The sequence below is a fragment of the Nilaparvata lugens genome, chromosome X, assembly GCF_014356525.2.
Source record: "Nilaparvata lugens isolate BPH chromosome X, ASM1435652v1, whole genome shotgun sequence".
In the NCBI taxonomy this organism is placed as follows: Eukaryota; Metazoa; Arthropoda; class Insecta; order Hemiptera; family Delphacidae; genus Nilaparvata; species Nilaparvata lugens.
In genome coordinates this window covers 77,930,793-77,946,486 of record NC_052518.1, presented here as the reverse complement: position 1 = coordinate 77,946,486, position 15,694 = coordinate 77,930,793, and the positions used below count along the sequence as shown (strand labels likewise).

At 35.7% G+C, this 15,694-nt stretch overlaps 1 protein-coding gene across 1 annotated transcript; it reads left to right on the top strand.

The window, feature by feature from the left end:
- Positions 1-12,417: 12,417 nt before the first annotated feature.
- On the top strand, positions 12,418-12,987 carry LOC111052026 (craniofacial development protein 2-like). Its single transcript, XM_022338628.2, has one exon. It carries the CDS (start codon positions 12,418-12,420, stop codon positions 12,985-12,987), a length of 570 nt encoding a protein of 189 aa, XP_022194320.1.
- Positions 12,988-15,694: the final 2,707 nt, after the last annotated feature.

The following is a 15,694-nucleotide window of genomic DNA, read 5'->3' as shown; positions in this document are numbered from 1 at the left end:
TATTTTTAAGCCCTATCAACTGGCATAAGTTTCATTTCTGGGAAAATTTCAGGAGCTCCGTAATATTCTTGAGAAAAATGGCGGATAATGACTAAAAATCCATGTTTTTCACCGTTTTCTCGAAAACTGCTCTAACGATTTACTTCAAATTCATACCATGGATAGATATTCATAAGCACTATCAACTGGCATGAGTCTCATTTCTGGGAAAATTCCATGAGCTCCGTAATATTCTTGAGAAAAATGGCGGATAATGACCAAAAACCAGGTTTTTCACGGTTTTCTCGAAAACGGCTCTAACGATTTTCTTCAAATTCAAGCCATGGGTAGCTATTCATAAGTCCTATCAAATGACATGAGTTTTTTTCCTTGGAAAATTGCAGGAGCTCCGTAATATTCTTGAGAAAAATGGCGGATAATTACTAAAAAACCATGTTTTTCACGATTTTTTCAAAATAACTTGACCGATTTTTTTCAAATTCATACTCTGTATAGTTATTTATCAGCTCTATTAACTGGCATGAGTCTCCTTTCTGGGAAACTAATAAGGGGGTCCACCCCATCCTTGAGATATGGACTTTGTAACCTCCTTCTCGTGCATGAGGTAGGTAGGAGAGCAGTTCATAAAAAGAACACATAGTCGAGATATTTCATCTGTAGAACAGCTGTTTTGACGACTTTAAAAAAATGACGACTAAAAAAATCATTGAATTTCACAATTTACACAAAGGAAAAAGTACTCTGAAAACAATTATATATACACATATACAAAAGTCTGATCGTAATATGAGCAAGGAAAGTTGTGTGAGTGTACCACACCAGATTTTTTCGAATAGTCAAGCTTGTTAGAGATATCTTGAAATACGGTAATCCGAACTATTTTAAAGATGATTTCAAATTTGTCTTTGAAGGTAGGAGGATAGATGCTTCACATACTAGAACCGGAGAAAGTACTTTAAGGATGCATCGAACTACTATTTCACAAAATCCTTCTTAGTCAGTGCCTGTCGTGCATGGAATACACTTCCTGTTTCTATCAGATCTATCGAGAGCCGAGCGAGCTTCATCCTGACTTTAAAAAAACATCTTTTGGAACAAATGACTGAAACTGTCCGGCCCTAGAATGATCACATGACAACCATCCCCCACCCATCCCACAAATACAAACCTTTAAACCTGTTATAGAACGAATTGTATATATATTATATAAACTCATGTTATTTCAATTATCCACTGCATACTGCTGTATATTACTGAAAGCTGATTACCATGATCTACTTTCAGCCTACTTCATTTTATTAATCAATTATTTGATCTTATCTACCTATATAATTATTTTACTTTATCAATTTTCTGTTTTTTTTATCTTAAATATTCATATTGATTAAAACTTTTACAATATTTCAATTAATAAATAAATCCTCAGTTTAAATAATGAGATTAACGTTTTGGTAGAGAGTTAGTGGGGAGGATATTTTTAATATTCTTTCTGAAGAATGGACATTGATATGTCCAAAGCTCCGCCAATTTATGTAGATGCATAACAATATAATTATTATCTATAGTTATTATATTACAAATTGCTTTTTCATATCATATACAGTTCAATAATTATTTTCTTAGTCTGGATCATGTAAATTCATCTATAATTTTGCTGTATTGTAAGCTATTGTATATAAGTGTATAAGACAGTATATATTGTAATCTACATAAATAAAGTACTCAATCAATCTTTTTCGTCCCAGCACCCTCCCTCCTTGCACAGTCCCTTCCATTGTCTCCACAAGTAGTCCACCATGCCTCAGCAAGTGTCCCAGCCAGTTCCGCTTTTGTCTCCTTATCACTGCCATAATATTCCTTTCCTCTCCTACTCTACGCAGTACCTCCTCATTCCTCACTTTATCCATCCAGCTGATCCTCTCCATCCTCCTCCACACCCACATTTCAAAGGCCTCCAATCTCTTCTCTTCCTGCTTTCTGAGAGTCCAGGTTTCCGCTCCATAGAGAGCCACGCTCCACACAAAACACTTGGCCATCTTCTTCCACAGTTCTATTTGCATTTTGCTACTCACCAATCTTCTTATATTGCTGAATGCCTCCTTTGCTCTTGCAATTCTCACTTTTACTTCTAAATCACATCGCATATCCTCTTTAATCATACACCCAAGGTACCTGAATGATGACACCTGTTCAATGTGATGCAATCCTATGTTGATTGTTGCTTTCTTTGGAGTCTTGCTGATCACAATACTTTTTGTTTTCTTCACATTCACTCTCATCCCATACTCTTCACAACAGTGATTGATATGTTTTAACATATCATTCATTGCGCGCTCATTTTCAGCCAGCACAGCCATGTCATCTGCAAACTTGATACATTCTATCCTTCTCCCTCCAATATTCACCCCCCTTTTACCTGACAAACTAGAAGTATCTTAGCTGTATGTGAAATGAGGCTAATTATTCTGTATTCTTCACATTTCAATGTACCTTTCTTCTTTCCAATTGGAACCATCACAGTCAATGAATTGGAATCCTCTGGCCAAACTCCTGTATTATATATCATATTACACAAGACTGTAATGTCTTCAATTCCTTTATCTCCCAAACTCTTCCATATCTCAGCTGGTATTTCATCGATTCCATTCGCTTTCCTGTTCTCCATTTCTTTTATCTATATAAATTATCTATTTGCATAAAAACAAATGAGAAGTTATCATGTAGCTTTTTTATATTTTTGAATTGTACAGGCATGTAAAGTTTCTTGCGCAGCAGGTTAGAAAAATTAAATAATAATAATTATTCTTAGATAAATATTTATTAGAAAATTGCATATACTGTATTATGTGATAAATCGAAACAGAAAAACAATAAAGTAAAACATATGTTAAGTTATCCTTCAAATGCAATCTTCACAAAAAACTTTCATATTATGTTCTTTACACACTAATTTGAAACATGTCTCACATGAAAAAGGAGTTTTTCGGTCTTGACTTTGTGGGCATTCGCTGCATCTTCCTCTCGCTAATTCTTCTGTCGGCGCTGTAGGTTCTTCAGCAACAGACAAATACTTTTTGATTCGCGACCGGGATTCTCTTGGCAGACTCTTCATTTGCAATCTTGTCTCCATGAAAGGCTTTACAAGACTGGTGCCAAGCTCTTGTAAAAACTTTCTTCTCGCAATTCTTTCTTCAAACATCTTATTCGATGCAACAATAACCTGAGCATTTATTCCTGTAGTATTCAGTAAGCAGTAGAATATAACCATGGGCCATCGACGAGTCTTCTGTGATACAGAATATAAAGCTGATAATTGATCAGTTGTATCTACACCACTCTGTGCTTTTATAAAATGTCACAATCTCCGGCTTTCTCTTATCACCTGTACCTTGGTGTAGTGGTCCAGTGCATCGTGGAAACTAGAAGGACATTTTTATTTTTTTCTGGACAGTAGCTTACCAAAGTCGCATTGTTTTCGTCAAAACCAAATATACTTGAGCATTCTTTTCTTTTAGCAATGAACGCAGGAGGAATCTCTGCCTTATTTTTTCGAAGAGGTCCAACTAATGTTAGTTTTTTATCAAGCATTTCAATGGCCAATGGTACACTGGTGTACCAATTATCGGTTGTCAAGTTGCATCCTGAATTCTCGATCACTCTTATCATCCTCAATGTGACATCTTTTCATGAATTTGAAACTTGAAATAGGCCTTCTGGTTGTTTGCCGGCATTTATCCCCATGTTGTATGTATATGACAATTGGACAACAACAAGAGAGAATATTTTCAAGCCATATTTAGCAGGCTATTTTTTATAAATTGACGAAAAGGGCATTTTCCTCTGAACGCCTCAAGCTTTTCATCCAATACCATAAAGTGGCTTGGGGAAAAATATTTTTGAAAATTTTCTACCAGCTGGGAGAAAATTTCCCTTACAGGAGCAAGGCGATCAAATTGTTTTCTGTCATCTCTTGTCAAAACATTATCAGATCTCAAAGCTAATAATAAGAAGGCAAAGCGAGAAAGACTCATTACACACCGGAACAAGTCAAGGCCCAAGCCATCAGTTTCCCACAGATCTTTCAAAGTAACATGAGATGATTTCTTTACCCCTGCCAAATATAATAAATCAATGACAGCTTTAATTTCAAGTAAATTTGTTTCTTTAGCATCTCGTTCCCTGCTGTACTGTGGTTGCAGTTGTCGAATTTTTATCTTTGTGTAATCAACAATTTTCTGTAAAATTTAATCAGTGAAATATAAACTCCAACTTTGTATATGTGTCAGAGCATTTTTACCTGCAGGCTTCACTCCTGGAGCATGTCTAGCTGGTACAATATTCCGTGACCTGACTCTGACAGCTTAAAGTGGCTGTTGGTTCATCCACAGAGTTTCTTGATTCTTTACAATATAGATACGCACTGGTATTTCCTCATCTACTTCCATATTCACATCCCCATCAGACATTTCTTCCGCACTTTGTTCACTGTCACTGTTTTCATTATCACTTATTATATCATTGTTATCTTCTAATCCAGATGAACTACCTTCTAAAAAATGTCATCGTCATCATTTACAGGCTCATCCAATAAGTCACTCACAAATTGTTCAAAACTATTATCATTCATATTAGCCATAATGTATAACATATACATTATTGTGCTCTGATCAATAAGTGTACTCATTCTGTATTCAAACTTTACCACAGAGAAAAATATATTATTTATTACTCTGTACCCGTATCCATACTTTCAAGGCAATTTTGCTACATTGTTGATACTGTAGAAGGAATTATACTACTGCTGATAAAGAAAAGTATTAAATCATTATGAGACTCTAAGGATTCGTGTAGATAGACCGGCATTCTCATTATTTATCTGATCCTTGAGGGGGGCCTAGGCCCACTAGGCAGCTGATTATAAGTAAGAATTAATATTGATATTTTCATAATACAGTACACCTGAAGAATTGGCAAAGTTTTTGGTAAGGGGTGAGGAGGTACTCAGCTCTTCCAACTAACATCGGATTAGTTTTGTGCAGTCTACTATAACAGACGTTCCCATATGGATGTTACTATAGACGTATTTATCATCGTATTCAATTTCTGTTTGTTAGTTTGTTTGTATGTCTGATGAAAATCGAAAACGGCTCTAACGATTTTGATTAAGTTTGAAATATAGTATATAGTTTGAAATATAGAGTTTGTGATACAAAAATCATCATTTGGATTAGGACTCATGTTTAGGATAACTCACTGAGGGAACTTAAAAATGATTAGGTACGGTAATAATATTCATCAACCGAGTAGCAGCTGACTGAAAGAGTTTTCCGTCGTCAGTTGGAAACAGTTGATCAAGAGAGTTTTTCATCGTCAGTTGAAAATAGCTGATCGAGAGAGTTTGCCATTGTCAGTTGAAAACGAGACAGATGTGTTGAGTCACCAAGTTTGTTGACGTTATTTTTTGAAGTTATTGCATGAATCGAGAAAATAGGTGCAGAGAGCAGCCGAGTCACAGCAACGCAACGCAAATTTGAATTTGAAACATAATGATTGCGGTAATATTAATCAGGTAAATGCTAAAGTAGTCAGTTTTAATATACCTGAGTAATTGAATTATAACAATTCATTCACTTTTAAATTTCCATCTCTATGTCTTTGTACTTTCAACTCTGTTTCTTTGATATTGTTATCTTCATAGACGTGAAGTAGATAGATAAGGGTGGGTGTCTTCCATGAGTAAAATGAAATGTCTATTTCCGACTTCTGCAGTTGAATACTTGTAGCTAGTAGTTCTATGAACAGTAGACCTCATACAGCATTCATAAACCGATCTCATTGTCAATATGTCACCCCATATGTCACCCCTTCGGACATCGGAAAAAAGAAACCGGTACCGTGACAAGAAATCGTAAGTGTTGAAACGGCCAATGACTGATTGGCGTATATTGACGATGACAATATTACCTGTTATAAATAAAACCGAGAGCATTGCCAAGCTGTAATCATCAAAAGCTAATTTACAAACATGCCAACATACATACAGACAAAAGCAAATCCCGTCGTTGAAACGTAGAAAAATCAATCATCAAAATATTATCATGAAAAAATAACATTTTCCCGCTATTTTGGGAAATGATAACTATATATCTTCCAGTATTGAAAATGAAAAACAATACTGAATAATTTTATTATATTCAAAATTCTCAATGTTCGAGTAATTAACCCTCCAGTAGGCCTAGACTACATTCAACACAGTAGAACCTATATAATTTGTAGGTTACGGGACCAAGCATTTAATACGAATTTTGGAGGGTGACGAATTATATATCAAGCTCTGCAATATCGAGGCTGATAAAACAAAATACGAGAAAATTATATCATTGATACTGATCCCATCATTGCCCATAATTAATTCATAATATAGCCTCTATGAATGAATATAAGAAAATATTGTTAAATATTAATTTCACATACTTGTAAAAGATCTCAGAGATCAATACAACTTTTCATGAGCGAGTTCTTCAACCAAGGGTGTCTCTAGTTATATTATTATATGTGAATCCATAGAACTTTAAAGTTCACTCCGTATGGGTAAATAATTCACAATCAGAATTCAAAATCCCTAAACTAATAATACCAATTACTATAACGTTAAAGTTATTGCTATCACAAGTTGTATTATCTAGTACATATAGGCTATGTTGGAAACAAACAATACCTGGACAGGCAGACAGACATTAACGAAAGCGAGTTGATGTAAAATTTGTATATTAATCAGCTGAATTCGGGGCATTAAGGACAGTATATGTGATTATTCTTAAATAGCATTAGCTGTTATGAATAAATGGGTAAATTGTGGTAATTGCATGCAATTAATATTCCAGCTTACTAATGATAAATCACAACACCCTTTTTTCCAATTCACTTCATCAGTTGATGTGATTTTCGGTCTCCTCATCACTGGAGTTATTAGTTACTGTAGCATAATTTTCGATGAACTCATTACTGGTGTTACTATGGCATATTAGTGTATTTATCTTTATGGGAATACTAATTACAGTGTTTTTGATGACAAAACTACGAATTATAGAGAAGTTTCAGTGTACTCACTAATCTTGACAATTGACCTATTAAGTGAAGTTATTTTTGTTTTGTGTCAAGAAATTTACTAATAGTTCTATTATTTAAGCTCCAAATAACTGCAGGACTGATAAATAGGAATTATACAGTTACAAGATAAGTCATCGCCTGATATTACTACGAAGAGGGATAGAAAAGAGTGATAGGTTTCAGAAATAAATTGTCAATGGTCTTGTTAAGAATAGCCTACATGTGGGGATTCATCAGAACAATACCATTGTTTGAAAACCAGACAGCTCTGTGTAGTACAGTCCGTCCAAGAAGTATAACCTGACCGTCTTGTTTTTGAAGTGTCAGAGATTCGATGTGTCTGACTTTGTCGTTTCTGTACGAATGTAAAAGTGTCCGGTTTTGGCGCCTAACGCACACGCTAATTCGAGACTCTTTCAAAACAGTCTTTCCCTATCGCTGGCGTACGGTGTCGATGGATGAGATAGTCGCTGTCCACTCCTGTCAGGTTCTGGGTGTGTCGGAGGACTAAGGTGGCGCGTACCCATTTCTACTGCTATGGACTGTTTTTTTACTATGTATTAAACATGTATGAAAATACTCTTGTTTATTTTTTTATGGTTATTCCTCCTGGTAAGAATGTTATCACAAATCACTTGAGATTTATTTTTCTTGGTTCTAGTTGTATCCCATCTATTTTGGTACAAAACTTACATTCTCCATGTAAGTTTGCTTCAAAATTCACATTTAACCAAATTTTGCTACAAAACTCACACTTTGTGTATTTTAAAGTTAAATTCCTGTTTTATTTAATTCAACAACTTATTGAAGCTGTGTAAGTAGTTGGTATGGTTTCAAGCTTTGCTTGAAAAAAAAACTTGCAACAATATCCTTATTTTATCATCATGAAACAGGTTTTCGCGGTTTCCCAAAAATTTGGAAAAGTGGAGAGTGTGACTTTTGCATCTAGGCCCCTCAGTTTATTCTATACTTTATTATTATTATTATTAGTCGTAGAGCTCCCGAAGTGGAAGACGCTGAGTAAAATCATGATCATCGATTTTTATTAGACTTGGCGGTTTTCTTGTTCGCCCACCAGCTTTTCATTCTCTGAGAAAATGCAGCTTTTCTTTCTTCACTCCATCTTGTGCCAACTCTTGGTGCTTTTATCTCTGGAATAATTTCCCATTTGTTCACTTTTGTTTTGAAATTATTTCTATTTTTAATTTCATCATCAGTAATTCCTGCCAAAACTAGATCTTTCTTAACATTCCTAATCCATTCTCCTCCATAGGCAAGCGAGGCTACATATTTTACTATTTTTTTGTGATTCTATGGTCAGGGAGCCTCATGATATGACCATAAAATTTTAGACGTCTTTTTCTCATGTCTGTTACAATATTTGAATGTTGGTCAACTGTGCTATTTTTCTGTAATCTATAACCATTCTCAGTTAATCTCGGACCTAGAATTTTTCTAATTATTTTCCTTTCTTCTTTCTTCAAATTTTCTAGATCAGCTTTCCTGTTGAGATTCAGGGTCTCACTGGCATATAGCATTGATGGCTTTATTACTGTATTATAATGTCTAATTCTATACTTTATTATAAATAATTAAGAATAATTACTTCGATACATAACAAAATCACCTACATTCAAATAATTATTTCTGGTCAATGCTGTTCTATCATGATAAAACTTTGTTCTGCTTTTCAAATCTGAAAGTACTTTATTGAAGTTTGTCACCACGTTTTGAATTAGTAAATTCTTAGATATGGGTTAATTTGTCTTTACTAGTCTAATGAAAAGTAATTGTGTTGGGGTTATACTGAGGTATACTGGAGTTAAGGTTGTCTAAGAAGACGAAAAGTTTTTAAAAATAAATTTTATCCACCGAATCGTCGGACATAACCCCGACGTTCAGAGTTGAAGAATGAAAACGGACTAAGCACGGCGCGCAGGCCGCTAATTGGTTTTATTGAATACTAATGCTGACTATGCTCACTACTACTAGCACACCTATAACTCCTCCACCCCAAAATTTTTCATCGTCCTCGATGATTGGACTTAAAGTTCATAATTTGGGTATAGCATACACCAAAGTTGGGGGTTGTTGTGGAGTATCTAACAATCATACATTTCTAGGCTTCGAAGCATGATTATGGTATAAAAATACTATAAAAACCAATGCAAAAATAGAAATAGCAACTAACAAATACATTATATTCTCGCTACCATAATCTTTAAACAAAGATAAATCGTTAAATCTATAATTCTCTACATATTGCTCTAGCCATATTGCTCTTTTTTGCTTCTTCGATCCCATCCGTCCATCCTATCCATATCCGTCGATCCTATCCATATATTCCGTCATAAATGTTGTATTTATTTCCCAACAGATCTTTGTTATTTTACATTTTAAGAATTTTCTACTTTTAAGTTTATTCAACTATTCCACTTATTATCATTATAATTATATTTTTTTACTTTTTTCATTAAAAATATTGTTTTGTTTTATTTTATTTTACTGAGTATTGCTTGTTAAATTATAATTTAGTATTGTATTGGAGGGTCAAGTGTAAGAGAAGGCCGACTGCGCCCTAACTTCGCCCTCCCATGTATAAAATAAAGGCAGTCATTCTATTCTATTCTATTCTATTCTATTGTGTTTCTCAAAGGTTAACATGGTTTTCATATTATCTAGTTCTTCTATCAATAAAATCTTTTCAGGAATATTAGTCAATTTAAATGATTTAGACATTTTGAAAGTAGAAGGAAGACGTTGGTCTTTCATTACATCACCATTATCTAAATGAATAAGAAATGATTTTGAAGGATTTATTTTATCATTATTGATTTTGATATGTGATTGACCATATCCATAGATACAATTACATAATTCATCATACTTTATAAAAGGAATAGGTTCTGAAATATAATTACGTTGACAATTGGTCAATTCATTATTTTCTAAGATATCCTCAATACAAAGATCATTGATTTTACGCATTGTTCGGCAATAAGAGGCGTTGAGGTCATGTAGACATTGGTCTAGTACCACTAAGCCTGATTCAGCTACAGAAATTAATTTCTCACTGACATTTATTGTATAAAAATGATTATCAAGGAATACAGGATAATATTGATGAGACGATAGGTATCAAGCATAGCGCTTCTCATGGGAACGGAAATAAAATATGTAATAAAATTGTCAGAGATAGTACAATGAACTGTGCTTAATTTCCATATTCTCACTAGCAATTTTTCCTCTGTAGGAAAGTGTGATATTTACAAAGTCAGATTTATGGATAATCGAATAATGAATTTTCGAATTGGAACAAAATTCTATACTATCTAATAATGCATTTACTTTGATCTCCATTAACTCTAGATTCAAATTGATCAAAGATATAGTTAAAATTTGATTCAATACAGTTGCTTGTGAATGAGTCACATTCTTAATCAAATCATTATTACTATTTATCCTATTCAAATCGTAATTAAACTTATCAACCAAATGATTATTTACAACAATATTCTTCTTCTCATTTTCAATAAGGATCTTCTCATTCTCTTATAATTGGTTAATAATTTGATCATAATTCATTTTATCATCTACATCTAAGTTACCAGTAAACCAGGAAATAGCTTTTCCTAATCCATTAAACAGTCCTCTCTTTTTACGAGATGAAGGATACAATAAACTTAATTTTTCGAAAAGATTGTCACGCATTTGCATGAAGGGAATCATAAGTTTTTTCAATGATGGTGATACATTTTGCAACTTGTCAATAGAATCTAATTAATCCTTAATTTCTAACTTAATGCTACTTATATCAGAATAATGTAAGAATGTCAATGTCTCGTTTATGTAGATATGTCGTTCAATTTGTACTGGTATGAGTCAAGTCCACTAGCTCGTACGCTTGTACCAGGGGTTGGTAATGGAGGATTAGAGCAAGAAGCAGTATTATCTGCAACAATACGTTTCTTTTTCACTTTCCTATTTCGTTTCAATCTATTGGGATGAAGTTTCAAAGTTCTTTTCTTAGATTGATACGTATTTTCACTTATCTTTATTGCTTCAAAGTATTTTGGGAGATATTTCTTGTTCTGAATACTTCTCACATATCTTACGTCATATGAATAATTTGGGGGTTCTTCACGATTTTTGTTAAGTTTTTCTGTTCTCTTTTCTTTCTCTTGATCAGTTTTCTTTTTGATGAGTTTCCAACTCATGGAAATATCTGTCAGCTAATTCTTCAGTAATTTGCACTGGAGTTTTATCCAAAGTATTGAAATGTTTGAATTTGCCGAAAGTTAATTCTAGTGGGGTCATTTGGTGAGTCGAATTCAAAGAGTTGTTGTATGTGATAATAGCAAGGTCTAGTTTCTCTTTGAAAGATGCTTGTGGCATTTCAGTTCCAATTACAGTGAGCAATTCAACCAGAGTGGAATGCGCACCTTCTATCGAACCTTGGCTATCAGGACGTCCAGATGAAGCATAATGGGGTGTTATCTCATATAATGCTAAAAATTGTCTGACAAGAGCATTATCAAATTCCTTTCCCCCATCCATACACATTGTGTCGGTGATTGGATATTTTGAAATGTAATCTTTCAGCGCTTTCGTTATGGCATGGCCATTAACATTATCAATCACAAAAGCTTGGAAGAATTTAGAAAATAAGTCAATCGTGCGTGGTTATCACTTTATGGGACTCGAACGAAAATAAGTCTACTTGAATTTTCTCGAAAGGTCGCATTGGGGTAGGTGTTACTTGATACTGGATTTTAACAGGTCTTCGATCGTATTTTGTACGTAGACATGCTGGGCAATTATTTACATAATTCGTTACATCGCTATGCATATTGGGCCAATAGTAATTACGTCTCAATTTCAAATAGTTTTCGTTTATTCCTCGATGGAATGTTTTACCTTCATGATAAGATGAAACGAGTTCTTTCTGTTCTTCCACATCGGTTACATCTGATAATTTTATCTTATAAATTTTGAATTTCGTAGTTTGACTGACTCCAGTGACCCGGAGAGCTATGCCGGCGGTAGTGTAACTACCGGTAGGGCCACCCAAGCCGGACAGGTTGAAGGGTAGGAGTCAGACGAAGAAGTGCTCCGAGAAGGCGTCGTTGGGCTAATCCCCCACACGCCAGATTAAAACGGATTCAAAGTAATATAAATAGCCTCGGAACTGGACTGGATAATTGGACTAACAAAAGGAAACGCAATTTTATTAGATTTGGAACATGGAATGTGAAAACACTGAATGGGAAGGAGGTTGAGATCGTGGAAGAAATGAAAAAATACAAAATGGCAGTGCTCGGGATGAGCGAGGTGAAGAGGAAAGGACTGGGAAGTCAGGTGATGAACGGAAATTATGTACTTAGATACTCAGGAGTAGCAATGAATGACAGAGCAAAGGAAGGAGTGGGATTTATTGTGACAGAAGAGATGGATAAGAAGGCAACATCATGGAAGGAAGTCAGCTCAAGGATAATAACACTAAGTCTGGATCTTGAAACACTGATTACTCTTATCCAGGTGTATGCACCAACAGAGGACGCAGACTTGCTGGAGAAGGAAGTGTTCTATGCAGAGCTACAAAAACAGATTGACGCAAATGAAAGTATAGGAAGGAGAGCGATAGTAATGGGAGATCTAAATGGAAGAGTTGGTCAAGATAATTACACAAACAAAGGAATCTTAGGACCTTATGGCGGAGAGGAAGTGGTTAATACGAATGGAGAAAAGATTCTTGATCTCTGTGCTCTGAATAATTTGATAGTAGCCAATTCATACTACAATACTACAAACATAAGAGAATACATCAAATCAGTTTTGAGTCTGCTCAAGGCTCTAGCCTCATTGACTATTTCTTGATCCCTAAAGAACTGGAGAGCTCCGTAAATGATGTCAAGATAATCAGGGGAGCAGAGCTCTCCACAGATCATTATCTCTTGGTAGCAGACACAGCTTTTATCCAGAATAGGCAGGGTAAGAGAAGTAGCTATCAAAGAATAAAGTGGGAGCTACTAAAGGATAAAGCCATTGCAGAAAATTACCAAGAAAAGATAGCAAGGAGATTGCAGGTTCCTCTGGCGGATAGTGAAGAGGTGGAGAGCAGATGAAAGAGATTGAAAGCTGCAATAATAGACTCCAGTAGAGAGGTATGTGGAGTGAAAACAATCAAGGAGGGTGTAAAAAGTACCAAGTGGTGGAGCCAAGAGATCAAAAAGAAGCAGTAAGAAGCAGCAAAAGAAAATGGCCTGGAAAAAATGGAAAAGTACAAAAGATCTCGATGACAGAGCAGTCTATGAGCGGGAAAGAAATTCTTGTAAAAATCTGGTAGCAAAAGCAAAGAAATCGAGCTGGGAAGAGTTTGGGGGAAAAATTGAGGAAGAATTTAGACATGACAACAGAAATTTCTGGAAACTTATTCGTCACCTGAGAGGTAAATATGGGAGGAGAGTGAGGAGCATAAAAGATAGCCAGAATAATCTGAAAGTGAACGTAGATGAAGTTTTAGAGGTGTGGAGAGAGTTCTAAGAGGATAAATTTAAGGAAGAGGAAGACAGACAGGCACAGAGAGAGTTTGTAGAAAGGGAACAAGATGGAGCAATGGGAAGTATACTTTTTGAAGAGGTAGAGATGGCAGTCAGAAAGATGAGAAATAGAAAGGCTGCAGGAGAGGATGCTATAGTACCTGAAATGGTGAAAGCAGGAGGACAAACACTAATATGTGAAATAACCAAGCTCTTCCAAGTTGTGTGGCAGCTAGAGAGGATTCCATTCAATTGGAAAAGGAATATCCTGATCCCAATTTACAAAAAAAGGAGACTCTTCACAATGTGAGAATTACAGAGCTATTTGTTTGATTAATGTGATTGCCAAGTTATATTCATCTGTCCTGGAAAGTAGACTCAGAACTCATGTTGAGAATGAATTAGATGAGGAGCAAGCCGGTTTCCGACCAGACAGGCAAACACAGGACCTGATTTTCTCACTGAGGACAATATTGGAGTAGTGGATAAGTAGAGGCAAGACAGCATACCTGACTTTCCTCGATTTACAGGCAGCTTTCGATCAAGTACCAAGAGTACAAATATGGAGTGCTCTTGAGTGTAAAGGAACGCCCCAGAAACTCATGCAGGCCATCAAATCTATGTTCAAAGAAATACAAGGAGTTGTGAGAATCAATGGTAAGACGTCGGCTCCATTCCTCATGGAAAAGGGAGTGAGGCAAGGAGACAGCTTATCCCCACTACTGTTTATAATATTCATGGATGAAGTGATAAAAATATGCAGAAGAAGAACAGGGAGGTCAACCGTAGGCATGAGAAACCTCAGGCCAGTTCAGTGTCAGGCTTTGACATACGCTGATGACATAGTCCTCATAACAGACTCGGCTGAAAAGATGCAAATGGCGGTTACAGAATGGAATGAAACACTCAAGGAAAGAGGCATGCATGTTAATAAAGTGAAGAGCCAAGTCATGATGGTAAGGAAAACTGAACAACAGGTGGAGGAAATCGAAATTGAGTGCGATGGCCAACCATTAAAGCAGACTGACAACTACCAGTACTTGGGCACAAACATGAACTGCAGTGCCAAGCTGCAAGAAGAAGTTAGACAAAGGACTCAAAAAGCTATGCAGGCATACTATTCACTCAGTAGAAGCATTTTTGGAAAGGCTGAGATGAGTAGGAGAGTAAAATCAAAAGTTTATGCTTTAATCATTGAGCCCATCCTATTGTATGGAAGTGAAAGTTGGACAGTCAGTAGAAAAGAGAAAAGCCAAATGAATGCGGTCCAAATGAAATGTCTCCGAAGAATAGTTGGGAAGACAAGACGAGACAGAGTGAGAAATGACTGCATAAAGGAAGAATTACACATTAAAGTGGTTGAAACAACAATCGATGAACGGATACTCTCCTGGTATGGACATCTCCTGAGAATGGACGAAAACAGAAAGCCTCGCCAATACATGGAGGCCAGGGCACAAGGCAGACGACCGATAGAAAGACCATGGGTGACATGGGAGGCAACTGTTTCACGGATAGCAGCAGAAAGAGGCAAGACCGTGAATCAGTTGAAGAGAATGGATACGGACAGAGAGCAGTGGAGAAGATGGATCCGAGGCGACCACCCAACGCTGTGAAAACGGCACATTGGGATAGATAAAGAAGAAGAAGAAGAAGACTTGCCTCTTTCAGTTTTTCAATCAAGAAATAGAGAATGCTTTCCACAATGGGCTCGAATTTCTTGTTAGGACTTTTGAAAACAATACCGTATGTGATATCTGGTTGGAAATAAGTTTTCAACTTCTGTAAGTTATTTGAAATATCATTTTTCGATGAGACAGTGATGTTGACTCTGTTCTTATTGAACACTTTCATAAAATGAATTCCAAATTTTCCACGTTTTAGGACAATTTGATATTTCTCTTTGTTGATTGGAGAACTGTTGCCTACTATATCGGCTCAGTCATCAGATGATTCTTGTGAATGAATCGTGACTAAAGAGTCATTGTCGTTTTCCATTTCATTGTTTTGATCTGGAGGCACGTTCAGGTTTTGATTTGGAAATA